At 44.7% G+C, this 15,397-nt stretch overlaps 1 protein-coding gene across 7 annotated transcripts in view; it reads right to left on the reverse strand.

The window, feature by feature from the left end:
• The window catches only part of dnm3a (dynamin 3a), a 289,034-nt gene that overhangs the window by 184,177 nt on the left and 89,460 nt on the right, over nt 1–15,397 (reverse strand). For all 7 annotated transcript variants that reach the window (XM_069937733.1, XM_069937731.1, XM_069937730.1 and 4 more), the window contains exons 3-6: nt 14,153–14,302; nt 5,692–5,895; nt 4,593–4,691; nt 766–926 (exon numbers count right to left, since the gene is read on the reverse strand). In XM_069937733.1, the coding sequence (XP_069793834.1) occupies nt 766–926; nt 4,593–4,691; nt 5,692–5,895; nt 14,153–14,302 (614 nt within the window). The remainder of the gene's footprint in view (nt 1–765; nt 927–4,592; nt 4,692–5,691; nt 5,896–14,152; nt 14,303–15,397) is intronic.

Below are 15,397 nucleotides of genomic sequence, written 5' to 3' on the forward strand. Positions count from 1 at the left end.
CGCAGAGGCAGGTCTCCCAAGGACACAGCTGATACACAGAGTTGAGGGGGGGGCGGGGTGGGGGTTCATGTAGCGACCCACAGCCTACTCCACGCTGCCGCATCCGAACACAATGATTGAGCAGGCAGCACGGGCCTAGACAGCCTTCTTCCATAGGCTACAATGGCAACGGAGGAAATGAATCAATTGACAGATAGTAAAGCCATCAATCAGCGATCAGTGGAGCGTAAGCCACACCCACTGATGATGTAGCAGCAAGCTCAGCTAGCCTATAAAAGGCAGAGCCAATAAATTAGTACTGTTTGTACTCTCCAGTGTGCATGTCTTCTATAGAGCTCAAATCCAGAGCGAAAACCGCAGCTACACGTTACAGCCCTACATTTTAATACCAAATCATATTGTTGCTCATTAATTAGCTTCATAGTTAAAATAAAATAACTCATTTCTTTTTAGAAAATATGCACAGGGAATTGCATTTACAACATGCAAATAAAATCATTATCACAATGAAAACAAATATGTAAGGCATTAACATTTATGTAATGCAAAACTTTCTTACCTGTAGTGCACGTCGAAAGAATCAAAGACTTGTTGATCCGAACCAAGGCTTTTGTTAACAAAAGACTGGAGCGTATCACATGTTGGTCGACCAGTCCAGAATGATCTGGGTATGGCTTGGCAGTAGGCGTGGCTACGCTCTCAGCCAATCACAGCCATCCTATACTACAATATACATCGGTGATAGAATCCGTACTATCACATTACCTCATTGAGGATCTTCTGGAGATATGGAGTTCCCATGCATTCTGCCATGTGCTTATAAGCTGACTGAGAAAGGAAAAAATTTCTTTCTGCTACAAGAGCTGCTTTAATGTCCTTCTTCCCTTCAATATCCTTCTGACTTCTGTTCACAACACCAATGTATCCTAACAACCACAAAAACAGAAATGCAAATTGTTATGATTCTTTATCATGCACTTTCGGGTTAACATTTATTTTTGGCATATAAAATTATCTCCAGGTTCTGTCAACATTTTTAACTCCAAAATTATGCTCTCTATTTTTTACCTGTAACACGGCTATTTGTGGGGGCTTCATGTGCATAAATTGATTGCAATATTAAATCCATTTAGCATTTAATTGGCCGTGAGCATCTTCGAAATGTTTTATGTGATTTACATGTTGCTATATAAGTACAAGACTTTTATTTATTTTTAAGGACTTGGTGGTAAGGACTGTCTTTATTATCCTTCTGTATTTCTATTTGAAAAAGTGATTATGAGAACAATTTGGTAGCTTGGTGGTACATTAAAAATGAACAATGTTGGGGGAGTCACGTGATGGAGTAGTGGCCGGTCGGGGAACTCCAGCCCTCTCCGGAAAAGTTAAAAAAAAACACACAAAACACAAAGGCACAAACATAAAAATTAAAATAAAGTGAAAGTAAAGGTGGGAAGAAAATGGCAGCGAAGAAAGAAAAGTCGAAAGCAATGGGAAGAAGAAAGAACGTCGGAAGAAGGTGAAGGCCTTACCTGTCCGAGGAGGCCCGCCGCTGAGAGAGAAGCCCGCTCCCTAAGGTCAGTTGAAGTCCCGAGCTCGGGACTACAAAAATGGCTCGCGGAGCCAAGTAAAAGTGCGCAACCGCGCATGACAAAAAAAACACTGATGGGAGGGGGGACCAGCCAAGGAGTCGATCTCCACAGCTGAGAATGACAGATACAACACAACAACAGGAAGAGAACATAGAAAACAACGAGAACAAGAAAGAAGAGAGTAAAAAGAAAACAAGGAAACAACAGATGACCAACCCAGGGGAAGAAGAAGAAGAAGAAGAACATAGAGAAATGGAAGAAGAAGGGAAAGGCAAGACAATGGATATATTTTTTTAAAGAATATATGGAATCAGTAAAAGAATGGCAATTACAAGAATTTAGTGAAATAAAAAGAAGAATTAAAAGTACAGAAGAAAAAATGAATAGATTAGAGATGGTCATGTTGGATATAGGAAAAAGAGTGGACAAGGTGGAAGAACGAGAAACAGCCGTAGAAATGGAAGTAGAGGACTTAAAAAAGAAATTAGAAGAATCTAATAAAAAAGTTAAAAATGAACAGTGTTGACATTGTTCAAAACTGAACTTCACATTGGTAACTGTATATAACCATCACTGTCATTTTTACTTGAAGCTGCTCAGTATGATTTATTCCTTCCTCAACAGTATGAAGGGTAAGTCTAGCTATGACAAGTTAATATTGGAACCCTTTAAGACATCCAAATGGATGTGATCAAAAGGGATCATATTGTAGCCAAAACCCTTTTTATTTGAATGCTGCTCTCAAATGCCTTAATCTCATCTACAGAATGTGTCTGGTCATACCACAGAACCAACTGGGCACAATTCAGCTTTGATCACTCAAGAGCCCATACAAAAGTGCTCCAGATTCTTGTCATAACCACAAGGCCATATTAGTATCCCATACTGAGGAGGAACACCAGCAACTAAAAGACAAAGTCTCTTACATCTGCAAAGAGTCTGGATTGACACTCTGTATCAAAAAGACAAATTTCATGATCCAGGGTGCTGTCATTCTGTAACCAATTAACAATGATGTTACTGGAAGTTGCCAATAACTTCACACATTCAGGTTCCACAAAAAACAGCAATCTGTCAATTCAATCTGAAATCAACTTGCACATTGCAAAAGCCATGGCAGTTACATCCATGCTGACCAAGAGTATATGGATCAGTACCAAGCTGACAAATGCATATCAAATTGTAAGTTCTATTAATTCTGCTTTCTTCATGCACTCTGCTAAATTTGGAGCGCCTAGAGCAGTGGTTCCCAATCTTTTACTTTCCACTCACATACCACTTCCCTATGCCATAAGTGTACTGTGATTAATAAGAGATTGCTTAAGGTGGTATGTGGGTGGAAAGAAAAAGTTTGAAAACCACTGTTTTAATCATTCTAAATTGATTCGTTATGTGCAGTTTCATAACTCCAAAGGAAATGGGCCAATAACAATTTTTCTCAAGCAAAATATTTCAGTAATAATTGGGTCTAGAGCAGTGATTCTCAACCTTCCCTTCCTTCTCAAATACCACCTTAAGAAATCACTAATCACAGAACACTTATGGCATAGGGAATACTTAAAGTGGTATGTGAGTGGAAAGTAAAAGGTTGGAAACCATTGGCCTAGAGCATGGAAACAAGGCATGAAGAAGGCACAAGTTTGCAACTTCACTCCCCAGATGCAATCTAGGCATCTCTGAACAGGATAAGAGTTTATGAGATCCTGCAGTATATTAAATCTATTAGCATTTATTAATTGTTTAATCAACAACACATACCACATTTACCAGGTAGATGTTCGTCATAGTCCCATGAACAGTTTGTTATATGGATATCCATGCCTTTGCTATAGGAAAGCAAGATCAAAAAAATGGTAAGCATCAACACAGATAACTAATTATCTTGCGTTTATGCAGCACCATTCATGTTGCTTCAAAACATTCTCAAGCTGCTCACAACCAATTCCATGTCCTTTTGGTAAACATGCAATAAACCAGGATACTCAAATGGCAGATAAGAGTAGGCTGTAAAACAAAAAGCACATCATGCACCTTTTCAGTCCACTGCCTACATCTGCAGCAGGTGTTGCACGACCGTCACGCCAGCATCAAGGTCCTGCTCCAAACCCTAAGTTGACCACAAAGATGCAAACCATCAACTCACCAGATATCAGTTGCTTTTTATTTTTCGACTTTTTAATTAAACAACTGAATTCAAATTTCTAGAATTTGAGATCATCACTCTGAGCAATAAATTCAGGTTTAAGAATAACTAGTCCAAAAGTATCACCAATTGTCCGCCAGAAAGATTATTCCAAAATAACCACCATTCACAAATATGTAAAGCCATTTCTTAACAATGATCCATCTCATTTCCACAGATATTTAATTAATTATTCTCACCACCTTCCTCTCCCAATGTCCTCTCCCTCTTATGTACCGTCTCCAACTAACTATGAGTTTTGCTCTTGCCCTTCTGTTTCCAATCATTACGAGAGATACAAGAGCAAACAAAAAGTATTCCAAATGCATTCTGGAAGCTTATGTTGTCAAGTTCATTTGTTGCTGCACACAAATAGGATAGCTGACTGCGGCCATTAGCTGAGAGATTGCTTAAACATAGACTGCAATATGGGATAAATGAGCTCTGTGAGAATCATTTTTTCATGTGGCACAGAAAAAGGCCCTTCCACCTAACACAGCCATAAGCTATCCATGCATACTAATCCCACTTAACAGTCTTCAATGATTTGGCAATGTAAATGCTCATCTGGATACTTTCTGCATGTGTCCATCAACATAATGTACCACCAATTTAACGAAAAGCACTTTTCACAAATATTAGCGGGGCAGGCAAAGCTCAAACACTTTAATTAAGCAACACTGTATTCTTAATAAATATGCTGTTGAAAAAAACCTATCAAATGCACAATACTTAATGTCAAATGAATGAGCCAGGGGTAGACATTCAACACTCTGAACATTAAGCATCAACTACTTCGGTTTATTTATGTACAATACCTCGGCGAAGAGGCAGCAGTTTGTTCTCCAAAATATTTCTGGCATCTGTACCTTCATCCATTAAATCAAGCTTGGTAATCACACCAATTGTTCGTAAACCTGTTCATATCAGTTGTTAAATGAAAAATTAATTAAACAGCTTTCAGAGAGCAATAGATTTTATTTTGCACATGACATTGCAGTAGGTTAATTCAAGTAGTTTAAATAAAATTCCAGTAGACATCATCAACAAACCATAATGCTCCAAAAGAAAACAATTTTGAATGTTTGAGCTACAGATATACAAATACCTCAAAAGAGCACTGAATAAACTAAATGATGATTATATTTGATTAAAAAAGTAACTTTTTAAAGATTTGACATGCCAAACACATTGCAGCACCAATATAAAGTACTGCAAACAAGTGGACCACAAATTGGATCCTTCCCTCTCAAGATTTTTCTTCTTGCCTATTTCTGTTGGGGTGGCGTCAAATCATACATCTTTAATCTGCCCAAAAAGGCAGAAATTGGGCTGGAAAGTTGACACAATGTTCCTCCTGCAGAATTTTTAGTGCTTGCCTTTTTCAACTAGATAGGATGAGTTACATGGTTCCAAGTAATGAGAGGAACATTCAGACAGTGTAATACTGTCACAAATATGCTACCATAGAGGCATCAAGTCATCTCCAATATGTCTCGAAATGACCAGATGAATTTACAAAATGAGACCTAAACAAATGTCTATATTGAGGCTGCTGTTTAAATTCCGAGTTGAACATCCTGAACTTTGTATATCTATTGAAATAAAGGCAAAGATTCTCAGATCTTGGGAGTTATTCAATGACAATGAAATAATTTGATGTTAAAGGTATAAATATTAATTTTAGAATTACATTTTTCTCCTCCTTCACAAAATCCTCCAAATTCCACAAACACTGGTGGCGTGCATACAATTTAAAGAAAAAATGTTACGACTACAAAAGATTTGTAGCTATCAGGGCAGAAAACACATTCTGTAATAACAATAGTGTTTTTCATTTAGGAATATGATTCCATTGTATTAAAAAAAAACATTACCTTGCAGTTAAATGTTAGGGGGGGAAAAAAAAACCCTTACCTTGAGGATCAACATCTTTTGCTAACTTAAGTGCATCTGAATTAGCCAAGTCAGTGTTAGCTGGTGTTACGGCCAAAATAAGACAATTTTCTCGAATGATGAATTGCATTATCATGTCCCTGATTTGGTACTCAATATCAGCTGGTTGATCACCTACTGGTACTTTTGTGATACCAGGCAAGTCAATAAGGGTCAAGTTTAGCACTGTAAAAACAAAACAGGAGGATAAACCACTGTTACCTGTATTGCTGCCATCAAACCCACAGAAGGACAATGATTCCTCGCTTCAATCCTATCCATGATTAGGGCACAAATAATCAACGTTTAAACCAGGGTAATTGTAACTGTAATAATTCAGGCTTTTTTTATGGTTCTTGACCATGTCATCAGGGTCAGCATTTATTATCCATCACTTATTGCCCAAGGTCATGGTAGTGCACTGAAGGTTCTTCCAGTGTGCTGTTGAGTTGGGAATCCAAGGATGTAGACCCAGCGACAATGAATGAAAAGCGATAGATTTCTGAGTCAGAACTGCATACATCTTGAAAGGGAACATGGAGCTGTTCCCATGACCTTGCTGCCTCTCTCCTTCCCAGTGGTTAATATAGCCTAGATGAGCAAGTGCAGTTTATTCTGCAGCTGGTAAACTCTGCAGCCTCCATTTGTCAGTAGTAGAGAGACTGAATGTTTTGAACAGCTATTCTCAACCCTTTGTTATTGCAATGGCCCCCTTAGGACTCTGCTCAAAATTTCTAGGCCTCCTTCCCTATAAAGTAGTCAAGTTTAGTTAGTATCTTCTGTACTTCTCTCCTACCAAAAACATTAAAAAACATTTTATGATTTCAGTCTGTGCCTCCCCCCCTTAAATGTGCTGTAGTCCCGTGGTGGGGGGGGGGGGGGGGGGGAGAGCCTGTGGAAAATGGCTGGTTTAAAATGATAGATAGACAATCAGTCAAGTTACTACTTTCTCCTATATAATGTCAAGCTTATTAATTCTGGAGCTGCAGTCATCCACATTACTCAAGGATATTGAGATCTGAAGTGAATCTTGAGGACTCCCAGGACAATTTATTCATGTTTAGCTCTACCTATGTACCTCTTAATATATTCTTAGTTCATAATACTTTCCAAATCATTGATTACTGTTCAGTTTTTGAAGGTTTGTAAAGCTAGATGGCAGCAAAGTGCATCACTTGATAGAGCTGCTACCACACAGCTTCAGTTGCCTGGGTTCAAACCTGATCTCCAGTGGAGTTTGTGTGGAGTCCTGTTACAGAGTCCAGAGGACCCCAAAAACCAGCAGCAATAGATCTGCACCACAACACAGGGTTACTTAAACAAAAGTAGTTTTTAATTATATTTGAAGAAGAAAACACAATTAAACTTTAACTTATTACTTAACCTACCTAACCCACTTAATCCCCCCTCTAATACTAAGCGCAGGTGTGTGTAATGTATATTTAAGATTAGAAAAGTTCTTTGGATCACAGTCCAATCTCACAGGTTGCAGGCAATTCTTGTTCTGTGCACAGAAGTTAGCATTAACAAAGTTCACCAGGCTTTGGTGTTTAACAGGCAAATGGTTACCACTCAGGAAATTTTTGCTGGTTTTCAGAGAGAGGTTCCTTTTCCACGACATCCGTACCTGATTCCTTCTCAATCAGTCTTGCTGATGAAACTTGTCCCCTTCAGGGTTCTCCAGAAGATTCTCTTTCTTTCAGGTCACCTTTCAGACTGCCGGTCATCTCCTTTGACTAGGCAAACTTCCAAAGTTTGCCAGCTTGTTCCTCTGGACCTGATTTCTCTTTCCCTCTCACTCCTTCCCTCTCTGAGAGGAAAGCTGTTCTCTGTCTGCCTGCAAAGATCACATGCTCTCCCAGGCCAGCTGGATTCTGCAACTTGGTTCCTCTTTCTGTAAAAACCACCCTGCAAAAGTCCTGCAAAAATTCTGTGTTTGTGAGCTGCTCCAAAAATTCCTCCCAAACCACCTCTAAATACTCTTGTCACAGTATACACAATCTCCCTGTCACTGTGTAGGTTTCTCCAAGTGCTCTCATTTTCCTCACGAAATCCAAAGATAGCCATGTGGTAGGTTAACTGGATGCTGCAAAGTGCCTCTATTGTAAAGATACATGGTAGCATCTAGGCAGAGTTGATGGGAATGAAGGGAAATAAAATGGGATGAGTGCAAGATTGGTGTAAACGGGTGTTAGATGGTTGGCATAGACTTGGGGGATGAAGGATGTTCCTATGCAACTTGATTACCAGTAAATTTGAGTTTATATAAGTGGATCTGCTCCTTCACTCCTTTTCAAGTTTTACCCCTCATGATGCATCCCATTACTTTTCAGATCAAGATATTTCATTTTAAATTTTTTTGCATTCATTTTCATTTGATGGTAAAATGCTCAATTTCAACTTCATAGATACAATTATTGTGCTTCCTGTTAATTTGAATATTGCAATTCCCACATTCAAGTCCAAACTAAGTTGAGAATAACTATACCAACATACCACTGGTTGCATAATTGTGGCTAACAAAAAATCAACACTGAATGATTAATAAGACCATATGTAAATTGCATAAACATTCCTACTTGACCATGCTCTCACTGACCAGCTCATGACTCCTCCCCTTTCCTCCACATAAAAGATATATGGTGGTACACCACCGGCCTACTGCAGGGGGAAATCTCTGTACCTGCAGGAGTGTAAGGGGATGGTGGTACACCACCGGCCTACTGCAGGGGGAAATCTCTGTACCTGCAGGAGTGTAAGGGGACAGGACAACACCTGGCCAGCTGTCAATCAGTCGGCCTGAATGGAATAAGCCCCACCCGGTTAGGTGTCAATCACCCTCAGGGATATAAGCCTGCGCCGGCCTCCCGAGACCTCACTCAGAGTTACTGCAGCCACAGCCACTGCCAGCCTGGCTCTGTGGAAGTCTTTGTGGATTAAAGCCTGTTGTACAGTTTTATCTTTATCTTTATGTGTGTCTGATTCTGGCTAACAGTGCACAACAATTTAATCCACAAAATTTTTCCACGGCAGCTATGGAAAACCTCCTGTGCGCAGGGAGCCTCGAGGTCGATCCACGCCACCCGGAAGCCCAGACACACTTCGAGATTTGGCAGCACGTGGTAGGGGCAATCATCAAGGCATGCGAAGGCGACATCCTGGACTCCGATCGGAAGTGGTTGGTCCTACTCTGGTCAAAGCTGGGTCCCCATGCCTGCCAGGTAATGATAGGCTGCTCCACGTACAAGAGCGCAATAGACACCCTCGAGAACTTGAACATGAATGTGGTCTGTGAAAGGTACCTCCTCAACACCTGAGCCCAGCAACCCAGGGAGATGGCTGAGTCTTACCAGTATTGTTCCCGATGTGGCAAAAAAGGCCACTTTGCAAAAGTGTGCCTCTCTAAATCTGCCGGCAGTTCAGCGGCCCTCTATGACCTCCCCACCCCCCCCCCCCACAGACCCCCCCACGTGCACGTGTCAGGCTGTGCCATTGTCCCCGCGACAACTTACCCCTTCCCCGACTTTAACCACATAACATCCGGCCCCACCAGCGACCGTCACAGCGTGTGCCCCGAGCATCTGCACCAGCCCCCGCCCTCACCGGTGCTACTCACTGAGAACTACAGCGACGACACTTCCGGCTCACAACTTGACATCACTTCCAGCTGATGTAACGACATCACGGCCGCCGGCCGTGATGACGTCACATCCCCTGGTGCAGCAGATACAGCTGGGGAAGGAGGCCAGCCACGCAGCGGCCCCACGTGCCGCTGCCATCTTGGGCCAGACAGCACTCGACATAGAGGGCCCCCGACATCATTGAGAATGACGTGGTCAACATAGGCAATGACCAGGCCACCCTACCGACGCTCCCCATACCTCCGGGTGCCATCAGCTGCCCCACGCCGCACCCAGCAACCAACAGCAAAGTGGTTGACACAGACGATGACCAGATCGCCCTAGCAATGCTCCCCATGCCTCCGGAGGCCATTGGCTACCGCACGCTGCACCTCACAACCGATGTCGACGTGGTCAATACGGGCGATGACCAGGCCGCCCTATCGACGCTCCCCATCCCTCCGGATAGCGACGACTCCAACTCCGAGACAGTCCTGGACACCTCCATGCTGACCAGGGACATCCTCCATGATCTCAGGCGCTTGAAGATGGACATCAACGGGCAGGTAACAGAGTGACTGTTTGACAGTGGCAGCACTAAGAGCTTCATTCACCCGAGCGTGGCCCACTCCCTAAGGTTAAAGCTCCACCCCACCACATGCTCGATCACCCTTGCCGCCAAGGATAAGACTGTTGGTACCCTCAGGCTCTGCTTGGTCGATATAACAGTGGGAGGGGAGAATTACACAGGATTCAGGCTCCTGGTCATGCCCAGACTCTGTGCACCACTCCTCCTGGGCCTGGATTTCCAGTGCCACATGCAGAGTGTCACCCTTGCCTTCGGGGGGCCCCAACATCCACTCACATTACACAGCACGTCAACCTACCAGCTCCGGCCAACCTGCGGCCTCTCCACACTGCGCATCATCCCACCGGTGCTCTTTCCACATCTTGCACTAGGCTGCAAGCCAACTGCCACTAGAAGTAGGTGGTATTATGCTGCAGTCAGGGACTTCATCAAGGCGGAGGTGCGGCGACTCCCGGCGGAAGACGTTATAGAGCCCAGTAACTGCCCTTGGAGAGCCCAAGTCCTGGTGGTCAAAGGGGGAAGTAAGTCGAGGATGGTCGTGGATTACAGCCAGACCATTAGTCGGTACACCCAGCTGGATGCCTACTCCATGCTGAGGATCCCCGACATGGTCAATGAGAGAGCCCGCTACCGGGTTTTCTCCACAATTGACCTGAAGTCGGCATATCACCAAATCCCTATCCACCTGAAGGATAAGCCCTACACCTCCTTTGAGGCGGACAGGCGCTTGTACCAGTTCCGCCGGGTTCCTTTTGGGGTCACGAACGGGGTCTCCATCTTCCAGAGGGAGATGGATCGCATGGTAGACTGGCACAAGCTGAAGGCGACGTTCTCATATCTGGATAACGTCACTATCTGTGGCCGTGACCAGCAGGACCATAATGCTAACCTGGAAAAATTCCTCCAGATGGCCGCAGAGCTGAACCTCACTTGCAACAAGGAGAGGTGTGTCCTGGGGGACATCGTGGCCCATGGATGGCGACGCAGATCAGGAAAGAATGCACCAATTAATGGAGTTAACCCTCCCCCCAACGTTAAAGGCCCTTCGCAGGTGTCTGGGCCTGTTCTCTTATTACTCGCAGTGGGTCACTCGCTCCTCGGACAAAAAGCCACAATTTTTCCCCTCCCACCTGAGGTGCAGGCAGGCTTCACCTGCATCAAGCAAGACATCGCTGACACTACGATGCAGGCTGTTGATGAGGACTTCCCCTTCCAGGTGGAGAGCGATGCCTCTGAGGTGACCCTCGCTGCTACCCTCAACCAAGGGGGGGGGCCCCGTCGCCTTCTTCTCCAGGACCCTCCATGGTTCCGAGTTAGGGCACTTCACCATTGAAGGGGAGGCCTAGGTGATTGTGGAAGCAGTCCGCCACTGACGTCACTACCTGGCCGGCAGGAGATTCACGCTCCTCACAGACCAGCGGGCCGTGGCGTTCTTGTTTAACACTACCCACAAGAGCAAGATCGTGCGCTGGAAAGTCGAGCTGGCAACCGACAGCTATGACATCCAGTACCGCTCCGGGAAGTTTAACAACTCACCTGATGCCCTCTCGCACCTGCGCGTCTATGCAAGATGACAGATTTCAGGCATTGCATGAGTCCCTCTGCCATCCGGGCGTCACCCAGTTATACCATTTCGTTAAGTCCCGAAATCTGCTGTACACCATCAGGGACATCAGGGACATGACCGAGGCCTGACGAGTATTTGCATAGTTGTAAACCCCGCTTCTTCACCCCCCCCCCCCACTCCAAGGCCCATGTTGTAAAGGCTACTCGGCCCTTCAAGCATCTCGGCATGGACTTCAAAGGGCCCCTGCCTTCCATGAACCGAAACATCTACTTCCTCACGGTAGTGGATGAGTACTCATCCTTCCCTTTCGCCATCCCTTGTCCGGACACCTCCATGGCCACCATCATCAGGGCCTTGGGGCAGATTTTCACCATGTTTGGCTACCCCACCTTCATCCACAGCGACCAGGGGTCTAGTTTCATAAACGATGAGCTCTGCCAGTAACTGATGGTGAGGGGCATCGCAACCAGTCGCACAACAAGCTATAACCCGAAAGGCAACAGGTAAGTGGAATACAAGAATGGGGTGGACTCGAAGGCAGTCTTCCTGGCTCTCAGGTCAAAAGGGTGGGCCGTTGAGTACTGGCAGGATGCCCTGCCCGAGGCGCTCCATGCCATTCTGTCCCTACTGTGCATGGCTACCAACGAGACCCCTCATTAACATCTGTTCTCGTTCCCTTGGAGGTCACTCCCAGAATGGCTCACGTCCACGGGACTGGTGCTTCTGTGTGAGCATGTACGGACACACAAGGCCAAAGCCCTGGAAGAGCAGGTTTTCCTCCTTCATGCAAACCAAAACTACACTTACATTAGGTTCAGCAGTGGCAGGGAGGACACCGTCTCAACCAGCAATCTGACACCAGCAGGAGCACCCACCACACCATGCCACCCTCCGACCCAGGACAACGCTGACCGGGCATACATCCCTGACCCCAGGTAGCAGGGCCTCCTTGACCACCAGGGGCCCGCTTCAGCTTTAGGACATGAACCCGCCCCTCTCACCCATCCAATACGACCCGCATACATCAACCCCGGCCCCCCTGACCACCCCTCCACGCAGCACCACGCCACACACACACCCCTGCCGCCAGTCCCCCACTTCCCATCTGACCAGTGAGCAGGAGCCAGTCCAATGATGGTCACAGAGACCCCGGCGGCCGCCGTATCATCTCAGCCTGTAAATATTGTATGTACATAGTGGGTGCGATTCCTTGTTACTGCCCCTCCCCACCTCCGGGACAATTTTAAAGAAGAGGGTGAATGTGGTGGTACACCACTGGCCTACTGCAGGGGGAAACCTCTGTACCTGCAGGAGTGTAAGGGGACAGGATATCACCTGGCCGGCTGTCAATCAGTCGGCCTGAATGGATCAAGCCCCAACCGGTTAGGTGTCAATCACCCTCCGGGATATAAGCCTGCGCCGGCCTCCCGAGGCCTCACTCAAGAGTTGCTGCAGCCACAGCCAGCCTGGCTCTGTGGAAGTCTTTGTGGATTGAAGCCTGTTGAACAGTCTTTATCTTTGTGTGTGTCTGATTCTGGCTAACAGTGCACCACAGGCTGTCATACCACAAACCTGCCCCCAGTTCGAGTCTGGGTCAGTGTAAGCGAACAACACAGGAATGCTGTCCATCTCTTGTAATTAAAAGCCTTCAGTTTCAACAGCTTCAGTCTTTGTGTAATTGATCGTGCATCAGCTACGCAGAAACATTAGGCAAATGCATACCCAAACAGATGCTGTCTCATGTATCTGCATAATGTGCAGGCATCTTTAATATTTGATACACATTTATTGAGCTCATGAATTCTGTGTATCAAATGCTCCTAGTCTTGTATGCTGGGTAGTGTTTCTCTGAACTTGGCAATCTAAGATGATTATATTCATTGAAAGGACTAAAGTGCAATGCCACATGCTATCAAGTTCTTTAAAGCTAGGCAATTTTAATCTGTTCCACAGATTTTTTTTAAATCATCATTCTTTCAGTTGATGCAAATTGTACTACCAGATATTCCACTGAATAGGACGACCTTGAATTTCAATCTAAAATGTCGGTTTTGAGTGATACCCTTTGAATAAGATAACTTGAAAATATGGCACATACCACTGACCGGTGGATGCTGTTAAAAGTAAATCACAATATAGTATTTTAATAACAAAATTTAATAATAAACTTTATTTGGATATTTTAAAATAAATCACTGTTGGCTCCTGCAACAGGCTGTTTAAAGCCTGTACAGAGCCGACAGCAGTCGGACTGGGCAAATGGACCCCATGGAGGAGTGCTGAGATTTCTCAAACAGCTACCGGGACATGTGCATTAGAGTCTGCAACAAGATGGTGGTGGTGTTGCGACTTCGTCATCAAGGCAAGAATTTTAGATTTTTGAATAGAACGATCCTGATTTTAAGGTGACATTTTTAAGTTTCCTATCATCCTATACAACAGCATATACGGTATTTCGCTTTACTGTTCTGCTGAGTTAGGGAGCAAATTTCTTTATAAACTAGGAAAAACCAATAGCCAGTTTAGTGACTTGAATTTACACCTTCCCTTACAAATGGCAAAATCTCTCCCAAATGCTGCCTTCTGCACAAAAGTGTTGCAATGAAATTAGTGCATAGTTATCTTAATATACATTGAAACCAAATTCTGTTCCATCTTTATACATACCATTTGGTGAGAAGATTCTTAGGTTGATGGGTATTGATGAAATCCCTTTGTTTGTTCCAGTTGCCCTATCAGTTTCTACTTCAATTTCTCGACACACTTCTTCAAAGTCAGTAAACCTTTTTCCTTTACAATGTAGGAATTCACCATATTCTACAAGAAAGGGAAAAAAAAGTTAATGGCAAAACTATGCCAAATTTCAGTAGCACATAAAACGCAAGTTATTCCTTAAATTGTGCACCAGCACCATCAGAATCTTGAGTAAATCTGGCAAGTCACCTGCATCTCTTAACAATTCTACAGGTGGACTACAGAAAGTATCCTATTAGGGATTGCCCAAGACTACAAGAAGCTGCCGGTAGAGGACCCATGATTCGGAGCCGAACAGGAGTGTGGGTATGACAACGGCTCTGTATACGCTAATCTTTATGAGGTTTTTAAGTTGGTTGTTTTTCCAGACTCTTTTGTGTAGTCTTCCAAAGGTGCTATTTGCCTTGGCAAGTCTGTTGTCTATCTCGTTGTTGATCCTTGCATCCGATGAAATGGTGCAGCTGAGATAGGTAAACTGGTTGACCGTTTTGAGTTTTGTGTGCCCGATGGAGATGTGGGGGGGCTGGTAGTCATGGTGGGGAGCTGGCTGATGGAGGACCTCAGTTTTCTTCAGGCTGACTTCCAGGCCAAATATTTTGGCAGTTTCCCCAAAACAGGACGTCAAGCGCTGAAGAGCTGGCTCTGAATGGGCAACTAAAGCGGCATCGTCTGCAAAGAGTAGTTCACAGACAAGTTGCTCTTGTGTCTTGGTACGGCTCCTAGAACACTTCCACCAGCGTTGTCTCCGCTCCATCCTCAACATTCATTGGAGCGACTTCATCACCAACATCGAAGTACTCGAGATGGCAGAGGCCGACAGCATTGAATCCACGGTGCTGAAGATCCAACTGCGCTGTGTAGGCCACGTCTCCAGAATGGAGGACCATCGCCTTCCCAAGATCGTGTTATATGGCGAGCTCTCCACTGGCCACCGAGACAGAGGTGCACCAAAGAAGAGGTACAAGGACTGCCTAAAGAAATCTCTTGGTGCCTGCCACATTGACCACCGCCAGTGGGCTGATATCGCCTCAAACCGTGCCTCTTGGCGCCTCACAGTTCGGCAGGCAGCAACCTCCTTTGAAGAAGACCGCAGAGCCCACCTCACTGACAAAAGACAAAGGAGGAAAAACCCAACACCCAACCCCAACCAACCAATTT

The sequence above is a fragment of the Narcine bancroftii genome, chromosome 5, assembly GCF_036971445.1.
Source record: "Narcine bancroftii isolate sNarBan1 chromosome 5, sNarBan1.hap1, whole genome shotgun sequence".
Lineage (NCBI taxonomy): Eukaryota > Metazoa > Chordata > Chondrichthyes > Torpediniformes > Narcinidae > Narcine > Narcine bancroftii.